At 39.9% G+C, this 24,666-nt stretch overlaps 2 protein-coding genes across 4 annotated transcripts in view; one reads left to right on the top strand and one right to left on the bottom strand.

The window, feature by feature from the left end:
- The window catches only part of TTC3 (tetratricopeptide repeat domain 3), a 101,328-nt gene extending 94,664 nt beyond the window's left edge, over positions 1 to 6,664 (bottom strand). For all 3 annotated transcript variants that reach the window (XM_063180589.1, XM_063180605.1, XM_063180594.1), the window contains exons 1-3: positions 6,617 to 6,664; positions 5,245 to 5,333; positions 1,465 to 1,510 (exon numbers count right to left, since the gene is read on the bottom strand). In XM_063180589.1, the coding sequence (XP_063036659.1) occupies positions 1,465 to 1,510; positions 5,245 to 5,322 (124 nt within the window). In that variant the 5' untranslated portion in view covers positions 5,323 to 5,333; positions 6,617 to 6,664. The remainder of the gene's footprint in view (positions 1 to 1,464; positions 1,511 to 5,244; positions 5,334 to 6,616) is intronic.
- Positions 6,665 to 6,931: 267 nt separating this feature from the next.
- On the top strand, positions 6,932 to 10,025 carry PIGP (phosphatidylinositol glycan anchor biosynthesis class P). Its single transcript, XM_063150371.1, has 4 exons — positions 6,932 to 7,173; positions 8,384 to 8,456; positions 8,904 to 9,022; positions 9,821 to 10,025. Exons 1-4 carry the CDS (start codon positions 7,092 to 7,094, stop codon positions 9,943 to 9,945), a joined length of 399 nt encoding a protein of 132 aa, XP_063006441.1. The 5' UTR covers positions 6,932 to 7,091; the 3' UTR covers positions 9,946 to 10,025.
- Positions 10,026 to 24,666: the final 14,641 nt, after the last annotated feature.

The following is a 24,666-nucleotide window of genomic DNA, read 5'->3' as shown; positions in this document are numbered from 1 at the left end:
AAAGTGGAGAAATGAATAATTGAATTAAGGGCAAAAGGGCACAAAACCAGCAGGGTTTGTCCTCAAAGCTGCATCCTGCAACTCCCAGAATCTGGATGGGACAGGCAGGGATGATAAAATTAAATTAAAATTAAAGACTTTAATTAAAAATGAAAAATGAAATGGGGGCATTGATGAGGGTTCAAGTCCTCTGGAGGAAATGAGAATTTTGTTGGGGCGGCTTCAGGTGGGGTCAGAGCAGAGCGGCCTCACCTGAGAGTGGGGAAAAGGCAGGGAAAAATGGGAAAAATGGGGAAAAAAGAGGAAAAAATGGGGAAAAGAGAGGGAAAAAAGAGAGGGAAAAAAGAGAGGGAAAAAAGAGAGGGAAAAAAGGAGGGAAAAAAAGGAGGGAAAAAAAGGAGGGAAAAAAAGGAGGGAAAAAGAGAGGGAAAAAGAGAGGAAAAAGAGAGGGAAAAAGAGAAGACAGGGGAAAAGGCAGGGAAAAGAGACAGGGGGAAAAGGCAGGGAAAAACGGAAAAAAAACAAAAAAGACAGGAGAAAAGACAGGAAAAAGATGAGAAAAAACAGGGGAAAAGGGAAGAAGACGGAAAATACAAGAGAGGGGAAAAGGCAGGGAAAAAAAACAGGGAAAAAGATGGAGAAAAAGAGAGGGAAAAAGAGAAGGAAAAAGGCAGGGGAAGAGAGAGGGAAGAGTTGGGGAAAGAGACCAGGAAAAGATGGGAAAAAGATGGGGAAAAAATGGGGAAAAGGTGAGAAAAAGGCAAGGGGGAAAGGCAAGGCAGGGAAAAGGCATGGCAGGGAAGAGTTGGGGAAAAGATAGGGAAAAAAGCAGGGAAAAGGCAGGAAAAAACCCACACAAAAAATACACAGAAAAATTACACAAAAAAAAACTACGCAAGAAAAATTACGCAAAAAAAAAATTACGCAAAAATTTACAAAAAAAATTTACGAGAAAGAAAAGACACCAAAAAACCACACAAAAAAAAGCCCCACACCAAAAAAAAAAAAAAAAACACCCACAAAAAATACACAAAAAGCCCCACAAAAAAAACACACAAAAAATTCCCTTTCCACAGCTGTTTATCTGCTTATTCCCACAAATCAGGGGTTGGTGCAGAAAATGTAATTTTGAATTTGAGCCATCTGTTTTATGGGAATTTTTGGTTAATTATTACTGCAAAAAAAAACCAAAAAATGGAAATTGTTTTTAGACCTACACAGGTAAAACCACCAGCCTTGAATCTCCACCCTCACAGCATTCATTGCCTGCATTTATGTAAATATTCCTGAATATTTCATTTATATTAGGAGAAGCAGGTGAGAATTGTTCCAAGGTAACAGAATATAACAAAGCTTCTGCTAAACAATAATAATGAACCAATTTTCAGGCAAAATAAGGAAAAATAAAATTAAATAGCAATCCAAAGATCCAAGAAATGAAGAATATTGGTTTTGTTTCCATACCTGTTTTAGGTTTACACGGCACTGTCTGTCCAAAGGTTCCATGATCCTAAAGATAAACACATTATTGACATATTTATATGTAATATATTTATATATTTACCATTTATTACATTGCACAGCCAACAGCAAACACAGAAAGCCACGCCAGGAACAAAGAAAGAATTCTGTTTGGAGGAAAAAAAAGAATATTTACCTGCATTCCCATTTAAAAAATGGCCACAGGTTATTGAATGGACAGGAAAAGTTTTGCACAATTAAAACAATATTTTCAATCACACCAGGAGAGGATTCTAGGAATTCATGATTCAAAAAATCAGGCAGCAAAATCATGTTCAAGAGGACCTGACTAAACTCAAAGTTTTAAGGAGGTGACACAGGTTGAAAAAAAAATCAAAAATAATAATTGCATTTTGACAGTGAATGTGTATTTAAATAAAATACACATTATAGCAAAATAAAGGGAGTTGATTTCGTTTTTCATGTTACTTTTAAGGGGTTTAAACCCCATCTGAGCACCTGAGGCTGAAGAAATGATTTATTCTGATTTATAGATCCCTACAAACTCTGTAATTTAATCAAACATCATAAATGAGTGATTTAATGAACACTCTGTATGATGGAAAATGCTGCATTATCATTTCACAGAAATGCAGAAATTATCAAATTCATGGATTTAACAGGCCAGGACACAACAACAAAGAGGAGGGAAAAAATCAACTGTGATTAAAAATCAGCTCATCCTGAAAGACAACTGAGAGCTCTTAAAGAGTTTTGTTTTGGCAGCAGCAAACACCCACAAAGTTCTTCAGTGGTAGAAATAAATTCTGAATGGAATCACAGGCATTAAAAACTCACATCACACCCCTCAGAGGAGGAAGGAGACAAATAATAATAATTAAAAGAGCTGAAATCCCAGGAAATAAAAGTTGAAATCCACAGCCCAAGAGCTGAAATCCCAGGAGCCAGGAGCTGAAATCCCACAGGCCAAGAGCTGAAATCCCAGGAACCAAGAGCTGAAATCCCACAAGAAGCTGAAATCCCACAGGACAAGAGCTGAACCACGGGCCAAAAGCTGAAATCCCAGGGGCCAAAAGCTGAAATCCCAGGGGCCAAAAGCTGAAATCCCAGGAAACCAGGGCTGAAATCCCAGGGGCCAAAAGCTGAAATCCCACAAGGGAAGAGCTGAAATCCCTCAGGAACCAACTGGTGAAATTCCACAAGCCCAAGAGCTGAAATCCCAGGAACCAAGAGCTGAAATGCCACAGGGGAAGAGCTGAAATCCCACAGGAGCCAAGGGCTCAAATCCCAGGAACCCAGCGCTGAAATCCTACAGGCCAAGAGCTGAAATCCCAGGAACCAAAACCTGAAATCCCAGGAACTCAGAGCAGAAATCCTACAGGCCAAGAGCTCAAATCCCAGGGGCCAAGAGCCAAAATCCCACAAGAAACTGAAATTCCACAGGTCAAGAGCTGAAATCCCAGGAGCCAAGTGCTGAAATCCCACAAGGGAAGAGCTGAAATCCCACAGGAGCCAAGGGCTCAAATCCTAGGAACCCAGACCTGAAATCCCAGGAACCAAAACCTGAAATCCCAGGAACTCAGCGCTGAAATCCTACAGGCCAAGAGCTCAAATCCCAGGGGCCAAGAGCTGAAATCCCACAAGAAACTGGAATTCCACAGGTCAAGAGCTGAAGTCCCACAGGGCAAGAGATGAAATTCCACAAGTCCAAGAGCTGAAATCCCAGGAACCAAGAGCTGAAATTCCAGGGCCCAGAGGTGAAATCCCAGAAAACCAGAGCTGAAATCCCAGGAGCCAAGTGCTGAAATCCCACAAGGGAAGAGCGGAAATCCCACAGGAGCCAAGAGCTGAAATCCTACAGGCCAAGAGCTGAAATCCCAGGAACCCACAGCTCAAATCCCAGGAATCCAAAGGTGAAATCCCAGGAACTAAGAACTGAAATCCCAGGAACTCAAGAGCTGAAATCCTACAGGCCAAAAGCTCAAATCCCACAGGCCAAGAGCTGAAATCTCAGAACCCAGAGCTGAAATCCCAGGAAGTCAGAGCTGAAATCCCACAGGGCAAGAGCTGAAATCCCACAAGAAACTGAAATTCCACAGGTCAAGAGCTGAAATTCCACAGAGGCAAGAGCTGAAGTCCCAGGAACCAAGAGCTGAAATCCCAGGAAACAACAGCTCAAATCCCAGAACTGAAATCCCAGAACCCCAGAGGTGAAATCCCAGGGGCCAAGAGCTGAAATCCCACAGGACAAGAGCTGAAATCGCAGAAACCAAAAGCTGAAATCCCAGGAAGCCAGAGCTGAAATCCCAGAGTCCAGAACTGAAATCCCACAGGCCAAGAGCTGAAATCTCAGGAACCAAGAGCTGAAATCCCACAGGACAACAGCTGAAATCCCATAAGAGCTGAAATTCCACAAGAAGCTAAAATTCCACAGGGCAAGAGCTGAAATCCCAGGGGCCAAGAGTTTAAATTGCAGGAATCAAGAGCTGAAATTCCAGGAACTCAGAGCTGAAATCCCAATGCCCCAGAGCTGAAATCCCAGTGCCCCAGAGCTGAAATCCCAGTGCCCCAGAGCTGAAATCCCAATGCCCCAGAGCTGAAATCCCAATGCCCCAGAGCTGAAATCCCAATGCCCCAGAGCTGAAATCCCACAGGGCTAGAGCTGAAATCCCAATGCCCCATAGCTGAAATCCCAGGAGTCCAGAGCTGAAATCCCACAGGGCTAGAGCTGAAATCCCAGGGGCCAAGAGTTTAAATTGCAGGAATCAAGAGCTGAAATTCCAGGAACTCAGAGCTGAAATCCCAGGAGCCCAGAGCTGAAATCCCACAGGGTTAGAGCTGAAATCCCAGGAGCCCATAGCTGAAATCCCACAGGGCTAGAGCTGAAATCCCAGGAGCCCATAGCTGAAATCCCACAGGGCTAGAGCTGAAATGCCACAGGGCTAGAGCTGAAATGCCAATGCCCCAGAGCTGAAATCCCAGTGCCCCAGAGCTGAAATCCCAGTGCCCCAGAGCTGAATGCCCTGCAGGGACAGGCACTGAGTGCCAGGCTGAGCTGCAGCTCCCCAGGAATGGCCACAGGACCAACAGGTTGGGCAGGTTGTGTGACAGGAGCTGCACCCAGCAGTGTCCTCCTGCTGCTGGCAGGGGACACGGGCTCTGCCTCTGCCCCAGTTTTGGGGTTTTTGTAAGGGAATCATGGCCAGACAGCAGCTTGAGTTCATCAGCACTGGGAGTGACTCTGGGGATCTGATCAGAGAATCCCAGAATGATTTTGGTTGGAAGGGAATTTAAATATAATCCCATGGCAGGGACACCTCCCACTGTGCCAGGCTGCTCCAACCCCAGTGTCCAACCTGGCCTGGGACATTGCAGGGATCCAGGGGCAGCCCCTGCTCTGTGCCAGGGCCAGATTTGGGTAAAACCTCCCCTGGAACATCCTGCAAGTTTCCTGTCACTATAGGAACGAAATAACACACTGCTCTTTTCAAGGTAAAAAAGCACTTTTTAATTTCTGGCTCCAACATTTATAGATTTCCAAAAGTGGCAGTGGGTTGGGGGGTGACAGTGCCACCTCTCCAATGACACTGGACAAATCAACAGCCCAGCAAATCTCTCCTCCACCGGAAAAGAATGCAAAACAATGAGTTATTTATATAAAGTGTGTGACAAAGTTCCTTACAAGAATGTAAACATCATAAGGCTTAGAAAAACTTCAAAAATCAGGGTTACAGCTTCCCACGGAGCTCCAACCCCACTTACCAGCTGAAAGTAGGTTGGGTCACCAGCAAAGAGAGCCAAGGCTGCCACGAGGTCGGATTTGGAGAGAGGATCAGCCATGGCACATCACCCTGAGAGAAACAGAGGGTGAGGAACAGCAGAAACACCGGGAGATGTCAATACCTCCAAGGATCTCACTGCTAAACCTCACTGCGCTGGCTGTGAGAAATCCGAGCAGCACTTAGGCAGAGCTTAATGCCGAGCACAGCCAGCCTAAGCCCGGCTGGCAGCCTGGGACAGAGACTGACCGTGACCTGCACCGGGACGGGAGATGGGGCACGTTACCCCTGCCGGGCTGGGGAGCAGCAGCCGGGAATCACGGCTGTATCCCGGGAATTAAAGCTGCGCCCCGGGAATCGTGGCTGGGCCCGCGGGAGTCACGGCTGCACCCCCAGGAATCGTGGCTACATCCCGGGAATCCCAGATACATCCCGGGAATCCCAGATACATCCCGGGAATCCCAGATACATCCCGGGGGTCGCGGCTACATCCCGGGGGTCGCGGCTACATCCCGGCTGCACCCCGGGAATCGCGGCTGAAGCCCCAAGAATCACAGCGGCAGCCCGCGATCACGGCTCCATCCTGGGAATCCCGGCTGCATCCCGGGAATTGCAGCTGCACCTTGGGAATCCCGGCTGCTTCCCGGGAATCCCGGCTGCACCCCGGGAATCGCGGCTGCATCCCGGCTGTACCCCCGGGAATCACCACGGCTGAACCCCCGGGAATCACCACGGCTGAACCCCCGGGAATCACTGCTCCATCCCGGGAATCGTGGCTGCCCCCCGGCGATCACGGCTGCACCCCGGGAATCGCGGCCGCACCCCGGGAATCACAGCGACACCCCCGGGAATCACAGCGACACCCCCGGGAATCACCACGGCTGAAACCCCTGTGAATCCCGGCTGAACCCCGGCTGCACCCCCGGGAATCGCGGCTGAACCCCTCGGGAATCACAGCGGCACCCCCGTGAATCACGGCGGTACCCCGGAATCACGGCTCCGTCCCGTGAATCCCGGCTGCACCCCGCGATCGCGGCTCCATCCCGGGTCGCCGCACACCCCGCCCCGTCCCGGCAGCTCCCGGGCTCCCCCTCCGGCGCCATCCGATCCTGGAACAACGCGGGCCGGCCGCTCACGTGCCTTGTCCCGCCGGCACCGACACCCAGAGCCCGGAGAGGCGCACGGCACCGCGCTCCGCCCGGGGAGCGCCCGTCACGGAGCCGGGCACACAGCGGGCAGCGAGCGGCGGCTCCGGGCCGGGCGAGGCGCGGGGGAAGGCGGCCGAGCACCACCGCTCCCTCCCTCCCTCCATCCCTCTATCCATCCCTGTGCCCATCCCCGCATCGCGCACGCACCGCTCCGGCTCCGATCCCGATCCGAATCCCGGCTCCGATCCCGATCCGGCGCTGGCGCTGGCGCTGGCGCTGCCGCTGCCGCCACCGCCGCTCCCGCCGCCCCAGCGCGCCCCGCCCGCCGGACGCACCGCCCATTGGCCGCCCGCCCTCTGACGTCACGGGCAGCGGCCAATCCGCGGGCTGCGCGCCTGCGTGCGTGGCCGGATGCGGGCGGCGCGGAGGCGGGAGCGGGGCACGGGGGCGCCTTCCTCCCTCCCTCCCTCTCTTCCTTCCTTCCTTCCTTCCTCCTCCTGCTCCTCCTCCTGCTGCTCCTCCTCCTGCTGTCCTAGGGAGTGAGGGCGGGGTGCGGCCCCCACAGCCGGGGTGCGGCCCCCACAGCCGCGGGTCCCCCCCGAGGAGCTCCCCAGGAAATCCCTGTGTCCATCCTCTCGTCCCTTCTCCGCCCTCCCCGCCAGGTTACGGGGAAGAGCCCGGCATGGTTGAGAACTCTCCGGCGCCGCTGCCGGAAAGGGCGATTTACGGATTTGCGCTTTTTTTGGGCTCGTGGTTCGGCTTCAGTGAGTATCCCACAGCCGGATCCGTCACCCCGCCGCGCTGCTTTGCTGCGCTCACGTTTTATGCCGGTTTTGCCCCGAATCACGCACGTTTTCACATTGGGGATGGCTGTGGTGTTACTTTGGGATGGTCCGGGCGATGCTTTAGGGAACAGCAAAATTTTGTCTGCTTAATTCAAGGGAGATCATGGAATGGTTTGGGTTGGGAGGAACATTAAAGCTCATCCCATGGGCAAGGACACCTCCCACTGTCCCGGGCTGCTCCAGCCCCAGTGTCCAACCTGGCCTTGGGCACTGCCAGGGATGGAATTCCATCCCAGGGAAGGATATTTTCCCCCAAAATCCCACCTAAACCTGTAATTTTTTCAGTGTGGAGCCATTCCCTGTGTGCTGTCCCTGCATCCCCTGGCAATTGTCTCTCTCCAGCTTTCCTGGGGCTCCTCCAGGCCCTGCAAGGCCACCCTGAGCTCAGCCCAAAGCTTCTCCTGTGCAGGTGAACAATGCCAGCTGTGCCAGCCTTTCCTGCCAGCAGAGCTGGTGTTGCCTTCCCCACCAAAACACTGGAAAAAAATAAATAAAAATTAATCAATCCGGCCAACAGCAGCGGAAAATATTTTGGGTTCCATCTGCTTTTCTGTGCTGGTGTGGTGGGTCCCTCATGTCACTGGGGATCCGAGGTTTGGGAGGGTAGGAAACACTTTTGTAACCCAAAAAAAAGGTTACAAATATCCTCCAGAGCAGGATCCTGCTGAGGGGCTTGGGCACCCTCAGAAATGAGGGGAGCTGGGCTCGGCTCCTCTCCCAGCAAGGATCAGGAAGGATTTTCAGTAATTCTTCATTACGGCTCCATCCACACGCTGCAATTCCACCCAGATCTGTTCCCAGTCAATGCCCTCTGTGATCATTTTCTGCTTTAATATTTTCTCTGTTCAGACTCCTGTGACTCCTTTTTGTTGAGGTGTTTGGGGGTGGCTTTGTTGGTTTTTTCCTTCATCGTTCTGCACTTTAAATTGGAATGAATTCTTGTCTGCCCTCAGAGGAAATCAGAAATTAAATGTTAAATATAAAACTGATCCCCGGGACTGGGCAGGGTTTGTTGTCAGAGAGGCAAATCCTGCAATCTTTTGGGATTTTTTTGGGTTTAAATTAAAGCAAAATTTAGGAAATTAAAACACCGTCAGCCTTATGGTGACTCTTTAATTTTATTGTGCAGTTTTGTACCTTATCTGGGCTTACATTCCTGAGACTTGGCTCTTCTCCCTGGGACTGACATACTGGCCTCAAAAGTAAGTTCAGCCAATTAAACTCCTTCATCTTAATTATTTTCAAATAAAAAACCTTTTATTACTAAATAACAGCCTGACATTAAATCCACTTTCCCTCATGATAAAGGGCTGCAATATTGCTGAAGCATTTTTTAATGTAACTATGTGGAAAATGTTTTGTTTTTCCATGAAATAAATACTTTTGGGATGTTTTAGGATTAATTTGATATTTTGCTGGTGGAAATACACTAAATTTTAGCCCATAATTAAAAAATTAAAGAGTAAACACATTTCTGAAGGAATTTTTCTGATGGTTTGTCATTGGCTCCAGTGCAGCCAGGATCCATAATCAGAGGTGCTGTTCCTTTTCCTCTTGGAGAAATCCATCACAGATAAAAAACCAACATTAAAACTGATTTATTATTAAGATTATGTCAATAAATGTAAAATTTTAATCCTTTTTCGCAGGTACTGGGCAGTTGCCCTGCCAGTTTATCTGCTGGTGGCTGTGGGTATTGGGTACATTTTGCTTTTTGGGATTAACATGATGAGCACAGCTCCGCTCAGCTCCACTCACACCATCACAGGTAATTTTATTGCTTTCTGAAAAGTGTAATTCTTCACTCAGAACTCTGGAAATCTGTAGAGAGTAAAATCCAAATTTTAAGCCTTTAAATAAAACCCAAATGTTAAGCCTTCAAATAAAACCCAAATATTAAGCATTTAAGTAAAACCCAAATTTAAGCCTTTAAATAAAACCCTAATTTCATTCCTTTAAATAAAGCCCAATTTTTAAGCCTTTAAATAAACCCAAATTTTAATCCTTTAAATAAAACCCAGCTTTTAAGCCTCTAAATAAAACCCAACTTTTAAACCTTTAATTAAAACCAAAATTTTAAACCTTTAAATAAAACCCAGATTTTAAGTCTTTTAATAAACCCAAATTTTATTCCTTTCAGTAAAACCCAAATATTAAGCCTTTAAATAAAACCCAAATTTTAATCCTTTAAATAAAACCCAAATTTTAGTCCTTTAAATAAAACCCAAATTTTAAGCCTCTAAATAAAACCCAACTTTTAAACCTTTAAATAAAACCAAAATTTTAAGCATTTAAATAAAACCCAGCTTTTAATCCTGTAAATAAACCCCAACTTTTAAACCTTTAAATAAAACCCAAATTTTAAGCCTTTAAGCTTAAAATTAACCCAAATATTTGATTTTTTAACTCATATATTTGATTTTTTTGGAACTCCTGGTGGGGCTTTCATCCTTTCAAGCAGCTAAATTTGTAGTGTTGCATTATAAAATGACATCATTTTCTGGGGGGAAAAAAAAAGGACCTGGAAGCCACGAAATGTCCCCTTATCTCTTCCTTATCTCTTCAGATAACTTTGCCAAAAAGCAGCAGCAGAAGAAATTCCAGGAGGAGGCGATTCCAGCCCTGAGAGATGTTCCCATCAGTGAAGTCAACAGGATGTTCTTCCTGCCTGAGAAAGGCACCAGCAGATAGTTCTGTTAAATCCTGTTCCCACAAAAGATTAATAAAATTGATCGTTTTATTAATTAAAACCTCTCCGGGCTAAAAAGAAATTTCCTCCAGCTTTTTTTGGCCAGAATTTCTAATTTATTACTATTATTATTACTATTATTATTATTATTATTATTACTATAATTATTATTTTTATAATTATTATTATTATTATTAGTTTTATTTTTATTATTAGTTTTATTATTGTTATTATTAGTTTTATTATTAGTTTTATTCAATTCTGTTTCCACAAAAGATTAATAAAATTTATAGTTTTATTAATTAAAACCACTCCGAGCTAAAAAGAAAAACTCTTTCAGCTTTTTCCCCTGAATTTCTAAATAAATTATTATCATTATTATTGTTATTATTATTAGTTTTATTAAATTCTGTTTCCACAAAAGATTAATAAAATTTATAATTTTATTAATTAAAACCACTCCGAGCTAAAAAGAAAAACTCTTTCAGCTTTTTCCCCTGAATTTCTAAATAAATTATTATCATTATTATTGTTATTATTATTAGTTTTATTAAATTCTGTTTCCACAAAAGATTAATAAAATTTATAGTTTTACTAATGAAAACGTCTCCGAGCTAAAAAGTAAAACTCTTTCAGCTTTTTCCCCTGAATTTCTAAATAAATTATTATTATTATTATTATTATTATTATTACTATTACTATTATTACTATTATTATTAAAATCTATTTCCACAAAAGGATCATTTTTAATTATCAACTGGAAGTGTTTGCATTGTAAATATTTCATTTGCTGTGTGAATGTGAATAAAGCGTGGCTGGTTTTCCATCTTCGGCGTTTCCCTGTGGTTCTGGGAGCTTTCTCCTGGGCTGAGGTGATAAAAGCTCAATTTGCCTTCTCACAATTCTTTATTCAGCCAAATTTGTTGATTGTCCACCCCCCAAAATATCAGATTCATTGAGTTAACAAAAATATAATGTAATATAATATAATATAATATAATATAATGTAATGTAATGTAATGTAATGTAATGTAATGTAATGTAATATAATATAATGTAATATAATATAATGTAATATAATATAATGTAATATAATGCAATGTAATATAATGTAAAATAATATAATGTAATATAATACAATATAATGTAATATAACATAATAATATGATATATTAATATAATATAATGTAATATAATGTAATATAATGTAATATAATATAATATAGTGTAATATAGTGTAATATAATATAATTATATATTAATATAATGGAATGGAATGGAATATAATATGATGTAATATAATATAATATAATAATATTATATATTAATATAGTATAATATAATATAATGTAATGTAATGTAATATAATGTAATATAATATAATAATATTATATATTAATATAATATAACATAACATAATATAATGTAATGTAATATAATATAATGTAATATAGTGTAATATAATATAATTATATATTAATATAATATAATGTAATATAATATAATGTAATGTAATATAATATAATGTAATATAATGTAATGTAATATAATGTAAAATAATATAATGTAATGTAATATAATGTAATGTAATATAACATTATAATATTATATATTAATATAATATAATATAATATAATATAATATAATATAATATAATATAATATAATATAATATAATATAATATAATATAAGTGGGTAGAGAACATTTCCTGAAATAAATCTTGAAATCACTTTTTCAAAACTTATTTTTAAGAAGATACTGACAGCAAACTTCAAGGGAATATCAGGAATAGAGGAACTGCCAGGTCCGTGCTGGTAGAACCCGAGGTTCAGTGGCTCAGATGTTTTATAAACAGCGAATTTCGATTATTTCTGTTTATTTCCTTTCTCCCAAGTGCCACAAATTCAGGAATCTCCAGGACTCGATGTTATTGAGGGCTATTTTAAAACCCAGAACTTCATTAATTATTAAACCTATCACCACCTTCAGCAGAAAATTGAGTTCAAAATGTTATTATTTCATTAAGAGATGAATAAATTTTTGAGAATTTGCCTGGAAAATCTTTTGTCAGTTCTTTAGAAATGTGTCAAAACAATCATCAGCTGCTCCCGAGGCTGGTAAAAATCACTTTGGTGTAAATGTAAACCTGTGCTGGGTTGGGTTTTCTGCCTGGATTTGGAGGGAAAATCTCCCTGTTCATTATTCCAGGTAGGATCAAAACCCCTCCTGATTGAAGGGAAAAAACTTCTCAATATTTCATTGGAAATTCTGAATTTTAGCTGCATTTGCACTAAAAATTTGTGTCCAAATTAGAACAGCATTGATTTCTGTGGGAATTTTAAGTTTTTAATGAAGTTTTGGGGTTTAGTTTGCTGTTGTTTCTTTGCCCTGCCACAATCCTCTCCTTTTATTAATTTTAATTAATGATTTAATTTCCATTAAATCATGATTTGATATCCAGTTTTAAGTTAGTAATGAAGTTTTGGGGGTTTGGTTTGCTGTTTCTTGGCCCTGCCAAGATCCTGTCCTTTTATTAATTTTCATTTTCATTCATGATTTAATTTCCATTAAATCATGATTTGATAATCAGTTTTAAGTTAGTAATGAAGTTTTGGGGTTTGGCTTTCTGTGGTTTCCCAACCCTGCCACGATCCTGTCTTTTTATTTATTTTAATTTTCATTAATGATTTAATTTTAAATGATGATTTAATTTCCATTACATCATTATTTGATAACCATTTTTAGGTTATTTATGAAGTTTTGGGGTTTGGTTTGCTGTGGTTTCCCAGCCCTGCCACGTTCCTCTCCTTTTATTAATTTTCATTTTCATTCATGATTTAATTTCCATTAAATCATGATTTGATATCCAGTTTTAAGTTATTAATGAAGTTTTGGGGTTTTATTTGCTGTTGTTTGTCAAATCCTGCCACGATCCTGTCCTTTTATTAATTTTAATTAATGATTTCATTTCCACTAAATGATTATTTGATAATCAGTTTTAAGTTATTATTGAAGTTTTAAGGTTTTTGTTTGTGGTTTCCCAACTCTGCCACGATCCTGCCCTTTTATTAATTTTAAATAATCATTTAATAATTTTAAATAATTAACTTCCATTAAACGACGATTTGATGGCCAGCAGCCCCAGAGATGTGTTTACCCTTTTTCACCCCTCTAATCCATTCCACACATTGAGGTATTGACTGCAATCTTTTATTTCTGTGCATTTTCCACCTTTTTTTGCTTCCTGAATGAACAATTTCATCTGGAATTCCGACCTGACACCGCGTGGGGCCGCGTTCGGGGCCCTCTGATGGGAGGGTTAATTCAGTGCCCAAATCCCTTCAGGATCGAGGAAAACTCCTGAGAAAACGCAAATTGAAGATGTAAACCTTGGGCAAAGATGGGGCGAATTCCATTTCTCTGCAGGCCCCACAATTATGGGGGGCTGTAGGAAAATGAACTTTAATTGTCATTTTTCACACAAGAGGAATCTGAATTGTTTGTTCGAGGAGAACCTGCAGGGCTGCAGCTCAATCTTGGCTTTTCCGTCACTGCTGTTCCACCTTCCCTTCAACTTGGGAGCAAAATCCAACCGGGCACTGGTGGGGTTTTGGGGCTAAAATGTGGATTTTGGAGAGCTGGGCATGCACAGGTCTTGCCCAGGGAAGGATTTTTGGCACAGAGACCTGAGCTGGGAATTCCCTTTGCTGCCAGCCCTGCCCTTGAAGTGAAAACACAAATTAAAGATGTGTAAACCTTGGGCAAAGATGGGGCGAATTCCATTGAGGTATTGACTACAATCTTTTATTTTCTGTGCATTTTCCACCTTTTTTTGCTTCCTGAATGAACAATTTCATCTGGAATTCCAACCTGACACCACGTGGGGCCGCGTTCGGGGCCCTCTGATGGAAGGATTAATTCAGTGCCCAGATCCCTTCAGGATCGAGGAAAACTCCTGAGAAAACACAAATTAAAGATGTAAACCTTGGGCAAAGATGGGGCGAATTCCATTTCTCTGCAGGCCCCACAGTTATGGGGGGGCTGTATGAAAATGAACTTTAATTGTCATTTTTCACACAAGAGGAATCTGAATTGTTTGTTCCAGGAGAACCTGCAGGGGTGCAGCTCAATCTTGGCTTCTCTGTCACTGCTGTTCCACCTTCCCTTCAACTGGGGAGCAAAATCAAACCAGGCACTGGAGGGGTTTTGGGGCTAAAATGTGGATTTTGGGGAGCTGGGGATGCACAGGTCTTGCCCAGGGAAGGATTTTTGGCACGGAGACCCGAGCAAAGGGAATTCCCTTTGCTGCCAGCCCTGCCCTTGAAGTGCTGAAAACACAAATTAAAGATGCAAACCTTGAGCAAAGATGGGGCAAATTCCATTTCTCTGCAGGCCCCACAATTATGGGGGGGCTGTATGAAAATGAACTTTAATTGTCATTTTTCATACAAGAGGAATCTGAATTGTTTGTTCGAGGAGAACCTGCTGGTGTGCAGCTCAATCTTGGCTTTTCTGGGAATCAGGGTGTATTCAACCCAAATCTGACTCCAGCCATACATCCAAAATGCTCATGTTTTATACTCTATCATTACATAACTTTCATGTTAATTATTAACTTATATTGTTCTATTGTATACATAAATTTAGCCCCTCTCTGAATTTCCAACATAGTTTCTCACTATTCTTCTTATGGTTATATAATAATTACATTTAATTACTAAACAACCATCCCATCTAACAATTACATAATTTATCACACTGCTTAGGCAGGTGCAGTTGATCTGGGAAAGCACAAAGCCAACATTTTAGATTCTATCTTTAACTTTTTCCAGGGTTCCACCATCACGGGCAGTGATGGGCAGCGCTCAGGTCACTCTGACCGCAGGGAGGGATTGCTGTGAGGGAAAAATCAGGAGTGGGAACTGAGGGAAAAAATCAGAAGTGGGAACTGAGGTAAAAAAATCAGAAATGGGAACTGAGGTAAAAAATCAGAGGTGGGAACTGAGGTAAAGAATCAGAGGTGGGAACTGAGGTAAAGAATCAGAGGTGGGAACTGAGGTAAAAAAATCAGAAATGGGAACTGAGGTAAAAAATCAGAAATGGGAACTGAGATAAAAAATCAGAGGTGGGAACTGAGGTAAAGAATCAGAGGTGGGAACTGAGGTAAAAAATCAGGAGTGGGAACTGAGGTAAAAAATCAGAAATGGGAACTGAGGGAAAAAATCAGAAATGGGAACTGAGGGAAAAAATCAGAGGTGGGAACGGAGGTAAAAAATCAGAGGTGGGAACTGAGGGAAAAAATCAGAGGTGGGAACTGAGGGAAAAAATCAGGAGTGGGAACTGAGGGAAAAAATCAGAGGTGGGAACTGAGGTAAAAAATCAGAAATGGGAACTGAGGTAAAAAATCAGAAATGGGAACTGAAATTTCCCTGCAGCTGAATGCCAGAGGGGCTGCACAAGGTCATTTTGGAGCTTCTCTTAATTATTAACCTGCTGGGAAGGGACCTCAGGGCATTTTTGGGTCGTCACAGAGCACTGAAATCATCCTGGGTGCTCTTCTGTTTGCTTTTGCTGCTCATCAAATAATGAGGGAGCTGGAGCATTAGTAAATAAAAATAAATATTTTTTAATTATATTTTTAATACTACTTAAATTTATTTATTTTTTATTATTTTAAAAATATTATATTATTTAAAAATATTATATTATATTATATTATATTATATTATATTATATTATATTATATTATATTATATTATATTATATTATATCATATCATATCATATTATATTATATATTAAATAATTATATTAAATATTAAATAATTATATTAAATTATATTATATAATTTAAAATATTATTTTAAAAATAATATTCAATAATATTTTAATTTATTTAATTATTTTAAATATTTAATTTTAAAATACAATAAATTATTATTATTAATTATTTTAATATTTTTATTTAAAATATATTATTATTTTTTTAATTTTTATAAATAACCAGTAAATTAAAATAATATTTAAAAATAAAATTAAAAATGTAAAAAAAAAATTAAATAAATTAAAAATAATTAAATAAAATTTTAAATAAAATTATTTTAGGGTATCTTGTGCAATACCTTAAATTATCTGTGTTTGGGTGCCATGTGTTTGGAATTGGAGATGTGGAAATGAATCTAAAAGCTGAATTTTCCTTTGTCACTCTGGGGTTTCAATTTCAACTCATTCCCTATGTGACAGGATTTTGTCTCCTGGTGTAAATTTCATTAATGATCCTCTTGTGAGTTTGCAAGTGGAGATCTTCCAAAAAACCCTTCATTCTAATTGGTTTATTCATTTAATCTTAATTTTTCCAGACTTCTAATGAGTGACTCTCCTTTGTGTGCCAGTACCTGGCTGAGGGAGGAGCTGCACAAACCCCAGGGCTTCTGAGAACTCCCTGACCTCGTCTCACAACGCCAGAGGAGCAGGAAAGGTCCAGAATCTGAAATTCTGAATTTGCTTTGTCTCATGGCAGTTTTGGTTGGAGTTAAGGAGCATTAAAATAAAAAAAATTTAAGATTAGTGAGGGCAAATATTTAATCCTTGATGTATTTAGAGGTGCTGGTAGCAGGGCAAGTGCTGGGAAACTCAGAGCTTGAAAACACTTTGGGAAGGTGGCACAAAACGCAAGTTTTAATGTGGTATTAAATTAAATTAAATTGTGGGGTTTAATCAAGGCTGACCTTTTTTTTTTTTTTTCTGGCTGGCAAAAGATTACAGAGGTGAAAATTTGATAAGAAGAGAATGGGAGAAGCCCAGAGAACATCACAAAGGTTGGGCAGAAGCCGTGGGCTGTGCTGGGAATGGCAAGGCCAGCTGGGCATTCAGCATCCCCACACTGCTCCCTGTAATCCGTTCCACACTTTGTGCATTCCAGCCTGTTCTGGAGTTCAGGGAACTTTCTCCAGGGATGAGGGTCAGAGTCAGCGCTGCCCTGGGGGTCAGGGCACCCCAGAGCAGACACAGAAATATTCCCTGCGTGCCCTGGGTTTGCACATCATCTCTCTGGCAGTTGTCTCCTGTTCATTGGGCACTTGCCTTATCTGTTCCACAATCACTGATCCCTCAGGAGGGGACATTGCTGATAACAGCTATTGAATGTCACTGCATGGCTGATAAGAACTGCAGCATCCCATTGGGAGATGTGAGCCCAGAGGGAGGAGCCAAGCATTCCTGCCTGGATATAATCTGGAGATTCTGGAACACCAGCACGGCTTCTGCACTGGATTCCCCCGAGGAACAGCAGCGGCCTCTGCCCCTGGATCTTCAGAGGAAGAGACTGCACCTTTCTCCAGGATCCCTCTTGGGTTCTGAGTTGTTGGAATGGCTCCTGAGGTATTAAAGTCTCTTTTTTCCCAGCCCCACGACCAAAGAAGAAGTGGAGATTCCTGAGTTCTGCTTTTCAGGGTTGTTTATTTTTCCTTATCCATTCCACTCTTTCTCTGACCTGCTGAGATCTGTCCAGCAGGTTGGCTTGTGGCACACTGACTGCCCTCAGAGTGGTGTTAACTTTTTATACTAAAAACTACATGTACTTTATTTACAATAATTTTCCAATACCCATCACCCATGTCAGACAGTCTGTCTCTGTCCTAAACCAATCCAAAAGTGTCACCATCACAGCAGAAGATGGAGGACAAGAAGAAGAAGAAGAAGAAGAAGAAGAAGGACAGGACATGCCCAGATTCCTCCGTCTTGCCTCTTGAACCCCCATTCTAAAAACCCCAAAATTCTAAATTTTCACCCTGTTACAAACTCACTATCATTCTACTCAAACCCTTGTGGCCTGTAACTCCTCGCACAAAGTTGGGAATTGTTTCCATGGGCTAAAATCGAAGGCAGAGGTGTCTTTAACTCTGTGCCAAGGTCTCTGAGCCCCCTGGCAGGGTCTGGAGTCACCCAGGGCAGCCAGAGGAATGTCCTGGGTGCTGACATCGCCCTGCTCCAGCAGAGCCACCCCTGACCCTGCAGGAGGGCTGAGCCACAATTCCAATGGGGCTGCTGCCAACACCCTGACCCACAGGGTGTCAGGCTGGGTTCTGACTCTGGCAGAGTTGTTCTAGTGCACTGCATTGTTCATTTTATCCTTTTATTTTCTTCCCTCTGGTATTTTCTGGATCTGCCGTCAGAGATATGATATGATATGATATGATATGATATGATATGATATGATATGATATGATTGATATGATATTACATTACATTACATTGCATTACATTGCAATATAATATAATATAATATAATATAATATAATATAATATAATATAATATAATATAATATAATATAATATAATATAATATAATATAATATTATATTATATTATATTACATTATATTACATTATATTACATTATATTACATTATACTACATTATACTACATTATACTACATTATACTACATTATACTACATTATACTACATTATATTACATTATATTACATTATATTACATTATATTACATTATATTATATTATATTATATTATATTATATTATATTATATTATATTATATTATATTATATTATATTATATTATATTATATTATATTATATTATATTGAAAGGATACTTACAGAAGGCTAAAAAGATAATGATGAAAAACTTGTGACTCTCTCCAGAGCCCTGACACAGCTGGGCTGTGATTGGTCATTAAGTCAAACCAGTTTGCATGAAACCAATGAAACAATCACCTGTGGGTAAACAATCTCCAGCCACATTCCAAAGCAGCAAACACAGGAGAAGCAGATCAGATAATTATTGTTTTCCTTTTTCTCTGAGGCTTCTCAGCTTCCCAGGAGAAGAAATCCTGGCCAAGGGGTTTTTCAGAAATTATAACAGTGACACTTCCCTGATGCAGAACTGTTATTCCTGCTGCCATATCTTTGCCCGAGAGCCCCCTAAATTTAAAATTGATAACAATTTGGAGGGAGGGGGATTTGCATTTCCCATTTCAGGGCTGGCTCCTGCCTTCCTTTGCACACACCTGGCTTTCCAAACCGAGCCAAGTTCCACGGCAGGACGGGCTCACACCTTGGAGGCTGCTCCAGGATCACCAGTCCCAGGGAAATGGGGTTTTTGTTTTTAGCAAATCCCATGGGATGGAACATATTTGTCCGATTTGTCTTTCTGGTGCTGTTTTGCTGAATGTGAATTTACAGAATTCTCAGGATTGTTGCAGAATTAAGATTTGCTCTTTATTAAATAAACTCTGTAAATGAACTTTTTGTGTGTCCTGGGAGAACTCATCCCCATCCTGTCCTAAAAAAAAGCCTAAATTCACATTAAACCTTCTTCCCAGAGAATGAAAAATAATTTTATTTACTGAGCACAGATTATTTAGTGTGAATTGGGCACCTGCAGTCTAAATCTACTCCCTGCCATGTTTAAATACCTTGTGATATCTGTGAAGTTGTAAAGAAATTAATAATGCCCTATTACAAATAAAAAATATGAGCACAGTCTCAATCCCTTTGAACATTTCTGTACCAAAATCAGTACAATTAATGGAACAAAGAATACAGTGAATAATATTAAAAATTCAAAATATTTGTTAAATAACAGCACAGGTCCTGAGAAAAAAATGGCAAAAAATATTTAATTACCTGCAGTGTAATTAAATATCTTGCTAAATTGCAGCCTGACCTCCACATATCTAATTTCAGCAGCTGGGTTTTGCTCAGTCCTGATTGAACTTGGGAGTTGAAAGGGAAGTTTGTACTGGAGAATTGATCTCTGTGATCTGGCAATCAGATCTGGGTGTGAGGAAAATGAGGAAAATGGATTTATTCCTCTGCCAGCACGGACATTAGTGCAGGATAGAGCCTGAACTGCTGCAATGTAACAGCCCAGAAGGTGCAGAGTTATTCTCAATTAGATCTCTTGGGAAAGCCCTGAAAGACCAAATTTATTACAGAATTATTGAAAATAAAACTTTGGTGATGAAGCTGCAAAAGCTGCAATGTGATCAAATAAAATTACTTGTAGAAAAAAGGAGAATATTGTGTTATAGGACTAATCAAGCAAAGCACACAACTTGAATTGGCATTTTTGTGGAAATCTTTAACTGAAGTCAGGCTCCTTTTTGCAGGAATTTTAATGCAAGATGCTTAATTTTGATATTTGAACACAGAATCAGAAAAGTTTTCCAAGAAGCTGGGGAAATGATTCAGATCTCTGGCATTACCTGGGAATAACTTTGACACATTCAACTTCTACAGAAAGATGAGCCCTGTAGAAGTTGATGAGCCCTGTAATTAGAGCCCTAATTACTTTGTGTTAATTAAAAGAGCTTTTATCTCTGTGAGAAATGATTTTTATGCAGTTTTCCCACGAAGGCAATCGTGCATTTGCAAGAATAAAGGCCAATTAATAAATTATTACCAACATAATTTGGTATATTTGGGGAACCTGGACATCTCTACAGCATTTATAGTTGTGAATAATATCTGATATTAAACAAAAAAAAAAAACCACAGACACTCAGAGCAGGCAAAGCTCCTCCCAGGGAAATCCTTGGGAAAGCTTTTAAGGAGCAGAAAGAGAAGGAACCAAAACCCAGCAAAGCCTCAGAATATTCCTGAGAAGTCAAGAAGAGGAGCTCAGCTACTCCGAGGTTACTCAGTGGAGCTGGGAACTTTGAGGCTGAAATTCCTCCCTGTTTGTTCCAAGGTTTCCTTCCACCCTCTGAAAGAGCAGCTGACTGACATGGTTACTTTATTTTAGTTTAGAAAACCTATTTTAGGAAATTCCCTGGTGCGTGCAAGGCCCTGGTTTAATAATAAAAATAATGACAGCAACAGAATGTGTTGCCAATCTAAAGTTCTGAACTTTTGAGTCAAAGCTTGTCATAAAATCCTGAACTTTTTGGTCAAAGCTTGTGATAAAATTCTGAAATTTTGAGTCAAAGCTTGTGAAAAAATTCTGAACTTTTTTGGTCAAAACTTGTCATAAAATTCTGAACTTTTTAGTCAAAGTTTGTGATAAAATTCTGAAGTTTTTGGTCAAAACTTGTCATAAAATTCTGGATTTTTAGTCAAAGCTTGTGATAAAATTCTGAACTTTTTAGTCAAAGTTCGTGATAAAATTCTGAACTTTTTAGTCAAAGCTTGTCATAAAATTCTGAGCTTTTTCGTAAAAGTTTGTAATAAAATTCTAAACTTTTTACTCGAAGCTTGTCGTAAAATCCTGAGCTTTCTGATCAAAACTTTTCTAAAATTCTGAACTTTTTAGTCAAAGCTTGTCTAAAATTCTGAACTTTTAAATTAAAGCTTGTGATAAAAATCCAAACTGCTTAGTCAAAGCTTGTGATAAAATTTTGAACTTTTTAGTAAAGGTTTGTGATAAAATTCTGAACTTCTTGGTCAAAGCTCATCTAAAATTCTGAACTGTTTAGTTAAAGCTTGTCATAAAATTCTGAACTTTTTAGTCAAAGTTTGTGACAAAATTCTGAACTTTTTAGTCAAAGCTTGCCAAAAAATTCTGAACTTCTTGGTCAAAGCTTGTGATAAAATTCTGAGCTTTTTAGTAAAAGCTTGTCTAAAATTCTGAACTTTTAAATTAAAGCTTGTGATAAAAATCCAAACTGCTTGGTCAAAGCGTGTGATAAAATTGTGAACTTTTTATTAAAAGCTTGTCCTAAAACTCTGAACTTTTTAGTCAAAGCTTGTAATAAAATTCTGAAATTTTTAGTAAAGGTTTGTGATAAAATTCTGAACTTCTTGGTCAAAGCTTGTCTAAAATTCTGAACTGTTTAGTCAAAGCTTGTCATAAAATTCTGAACTTTTTAGTCCAAGTTTGTGATAAAATTTTGAACTTTTTGGTCGAAGTTTGTGATAAAATTCTGAAGTTTTTGGTCAAAGCTTGTCATGAAATTCTGAACTTTTAAATAAAAGCTTGTGATAAAAATCCAAACTGCTTAGTCAAAGCGTGTGATAAAATTGTGAACTTTTTATTAAAAGCTTGTCCTAAAACTCTGAACTTTTTAGTCAAAGCTTGTAATAAAATTCTGAAATTTTTAGTAAAGGTTTGTGATAAAATTCTGAACTTCTTGGTCAAAGCTTGTCTACAATTCTGAACTGTTTAGTTAAAGCTTGTATAAAATTCTGGATTTTTTAGTCAAAGCTTGTAATAAAATCCTGAGCTTTTTGATCAAAGCTTGTGATAAAATTTTGAAATTTTTAGTAAAAGCTTGTCTAAAATTCTGAACTTTTAAATTAAAGCTTGTGATAAAAATCCAAACTGCTTAGTCAAAGCGTGTGATAAAATTGTGAACTTTTTACTAAAAGCTTGTCCTGAAAATCTGAAATTTTTAGTAAAAGTTTGTGATAAAATTCTGAACTTCTTGGTCAAAGCTCGTCTAAAATTCTGAACTTTTTGGTCAAAGCTTGTGATAAAATTCTGAACTTTTTGGACAAAGCTTGTCATGAAATTCTGAGCTTTTTAGTAAAAGCTTGTGATAAAAATCTGAACTTTTTGATCAAAGCTTGTCTAAATCTCTAAACTTTTAAGTCAAGGTTTGTAATAAAATTCTAAAATTTTTACTCGAAGCTTGTCATAAAATCCTGAGCTTTTTAGTAAAAGCTTGTGATAAAAATCTGAACTTTTTAGTCAAAGCTTGCCAAAAAATTCTGAAGTTTTTGGTCAAAGCTTGTCTAAAATTCTGAACTTTTTAGTCAAAGCTTGTCATAAAATTCTGAACTTTTTAGTTAAAACTTGTGATAAAATACTGAACATTTTGGTCAAAGCCTGTCATGACTAAGGCCAAGTTACAATATTACAGAAAGCAGAAAAGCTCCAGCAGCTTCACAGCCCGAAATGAATTCTGTGCCAACACGGGCAGGAGCTTGTGTTGACTCAGGGACTGGTTCTGCCTGTTCTGCTTTAGATTCCCTGGCTTGGGGAGGCTTTGATTCAGTTTTCTCTTTTCCTCATGAACTTGTCCAGGGCAGGGCAACCTCAGAAATTGTGAAAAATGCGTTTTTTATGATTGGCTTTTTGCAAATATTCAAATGAATATTGTATGTGTTGCGTGAGAAAGTGAAGCTGTGTTGATTTTCTTAAGTAGTGTGTTAAATATAGTTTTAGGTTATAACAAAACGTTAAAATATAAACTCTGCTATGTAGGATGCTTTTTTAGAAGAGAGGAATGAGTTACTCCCACTGAGACAGCAGCCACAGGACACCTAAATCTTTCTGGGAAAGAGAATTTATTGCTCCATTATCAGAACACGCTGACTTCTTCCCACCTTGCTCAGCCATCAGGATTCAGGGAAGAAGCTGACACTGCCCAGCCAGAATCCTGTGTTTGAATGGAATTTATGCATCATGGATGAGGTGTGTGAATATGCCACAGGCTGTTGTTTTTACAGGTTAATCCTCTGTTAACATGGGTCATTTTTTGGGCTGTCTTGCTCAGAGAAAGATACCTGGACTTTCCTTGACTCTTTGTTCTTATTGTCATATATTGTTCTAATCCTAATTGTCCAAATCTTTATTAGTCTAATTATAGTACTATTTCTATAACTATTTTATTACCATTAAACTATTAACATTCTACAAACAAGTGATTGGTGCTTTTCACAGCAATCAGGAAGTGCTCCTTGTGGAGCAATAAATTCTCTTTCTGTGAAAGATTTCAGAGATTTCATTATCAGAAAAAAACGATTTCTTCCCACCTCGCTCAGCTGTCAGGATTCAGAGGAAGGAGCTGACACTGCCCAGCCAGAATCCTGTGCTTGAATGGAATTTATGCATCATGTGTGAGGTGTATGAATATGCCACAGGCTGCTGCTTTTAAGGGTTAATCTTCTGTTAATGTGGAGATTTCTTTCTCTCTGTGCAGGGCAGGATATGGCAGCAGCACAAGATTGGTGTCTCTGAACTGGAGATGAAGAATTGTTTAAAATATTTGGCCTCACCACTGGCAGTGTGATCTGTTTGTGCCACGAGCTGTGGGAATATTCTGTCCCACCCCTGCAGGAGCTCAAGGCCACAATCACAGAACCCTCAGGGATGGAGGAGCCCTTCAGGATCACCCAGTGCCACCACCCCAATCCCTGTCCCCAAGGCCACATCCAGACTGCTCTGGGACAATTCAGTGACTCCAAACCTCCCTGGGCAGCTCAGCCCAAGGCCTGACCACTCTGCCAGGGAAAAAAACATTTCCTGAATGTGAAAAACAACAATCACTTGTTTTGTTAAAGTTTTAAAGTTTAACAGTAATAAAATGGTTATAAAATAGTATATAACTAGAGTAATAATAATTTGAACAATTAGGATTCAGACAATGTGAGACAATAGAAACAAAGAGTTATGGATGGTCCAGGTACCTCTTTCAGGGCAAAATAACCCCAAAAAGGACCCATGTTAGCAGAGAATTAACCCTTAAAAGCATCAGCCTGTGGCATATTCATACAGCTCATACATGGTGCATAAATTCCGTTCACACACAGGATTCTGTCTGGGCAGTGTCAGCTTCTTCCTTTGTTTCTTCTGATAATGGAGGAATAAATTCTCTTTCTCTGAAGGATTCAGGTGTCCTGTGGCTGCCATCTCACTGTGGGTCCTTTCTTTAGCAAAAAAATATCTTATATACCATAGTTTCTATTTTAACATTATGTTATAACCTAAAACTCTATTTCACACACTACTTAAAATTAACACAGCATCACTTTCCAACAC

This window comes from Melospiza melodia, chromosome 2 (genome assembly GCF_035770615.1).
Source record: "Melospiza melodia melodia isolate bMelMel2 chromosome 2, bMelMel2.pri, whole genome shotgun sequence".
Lineage (NCBI taxonomy): Eukaryota > Metazoa > Chordata > Aves > Passeriformes > Passerellidae > Melospiza > Melospiza melodia.
Note: the sequence above shows the minus strand (reverse complement) of the source record. Positions and strands in the feature narration are given on the sequence as shown.

Coding starts and splice junctions, on each gene's coding strand:
- PIGP (XM_063150371.1), top strand. CDS start 7,092: ATGGTTGAGAACTCTCCGGCGCCGCTGCCGGAAAGGGCGATTTACGGA. Junction 8,457..8,903: donor CTGACATACTGGCCTCAAAA/GTAAGTTCAGCC, acceptor CCTTTTTCGCAG/GTACTGGGCAGTTGCCCTGC. Junction 9,023..9,820: donor CTCCACTCACACCATCACAG/GTAATTTTATTG, acceptor TTATCTCTTCAG/ATAACTTTGCCAAAAAGCAG.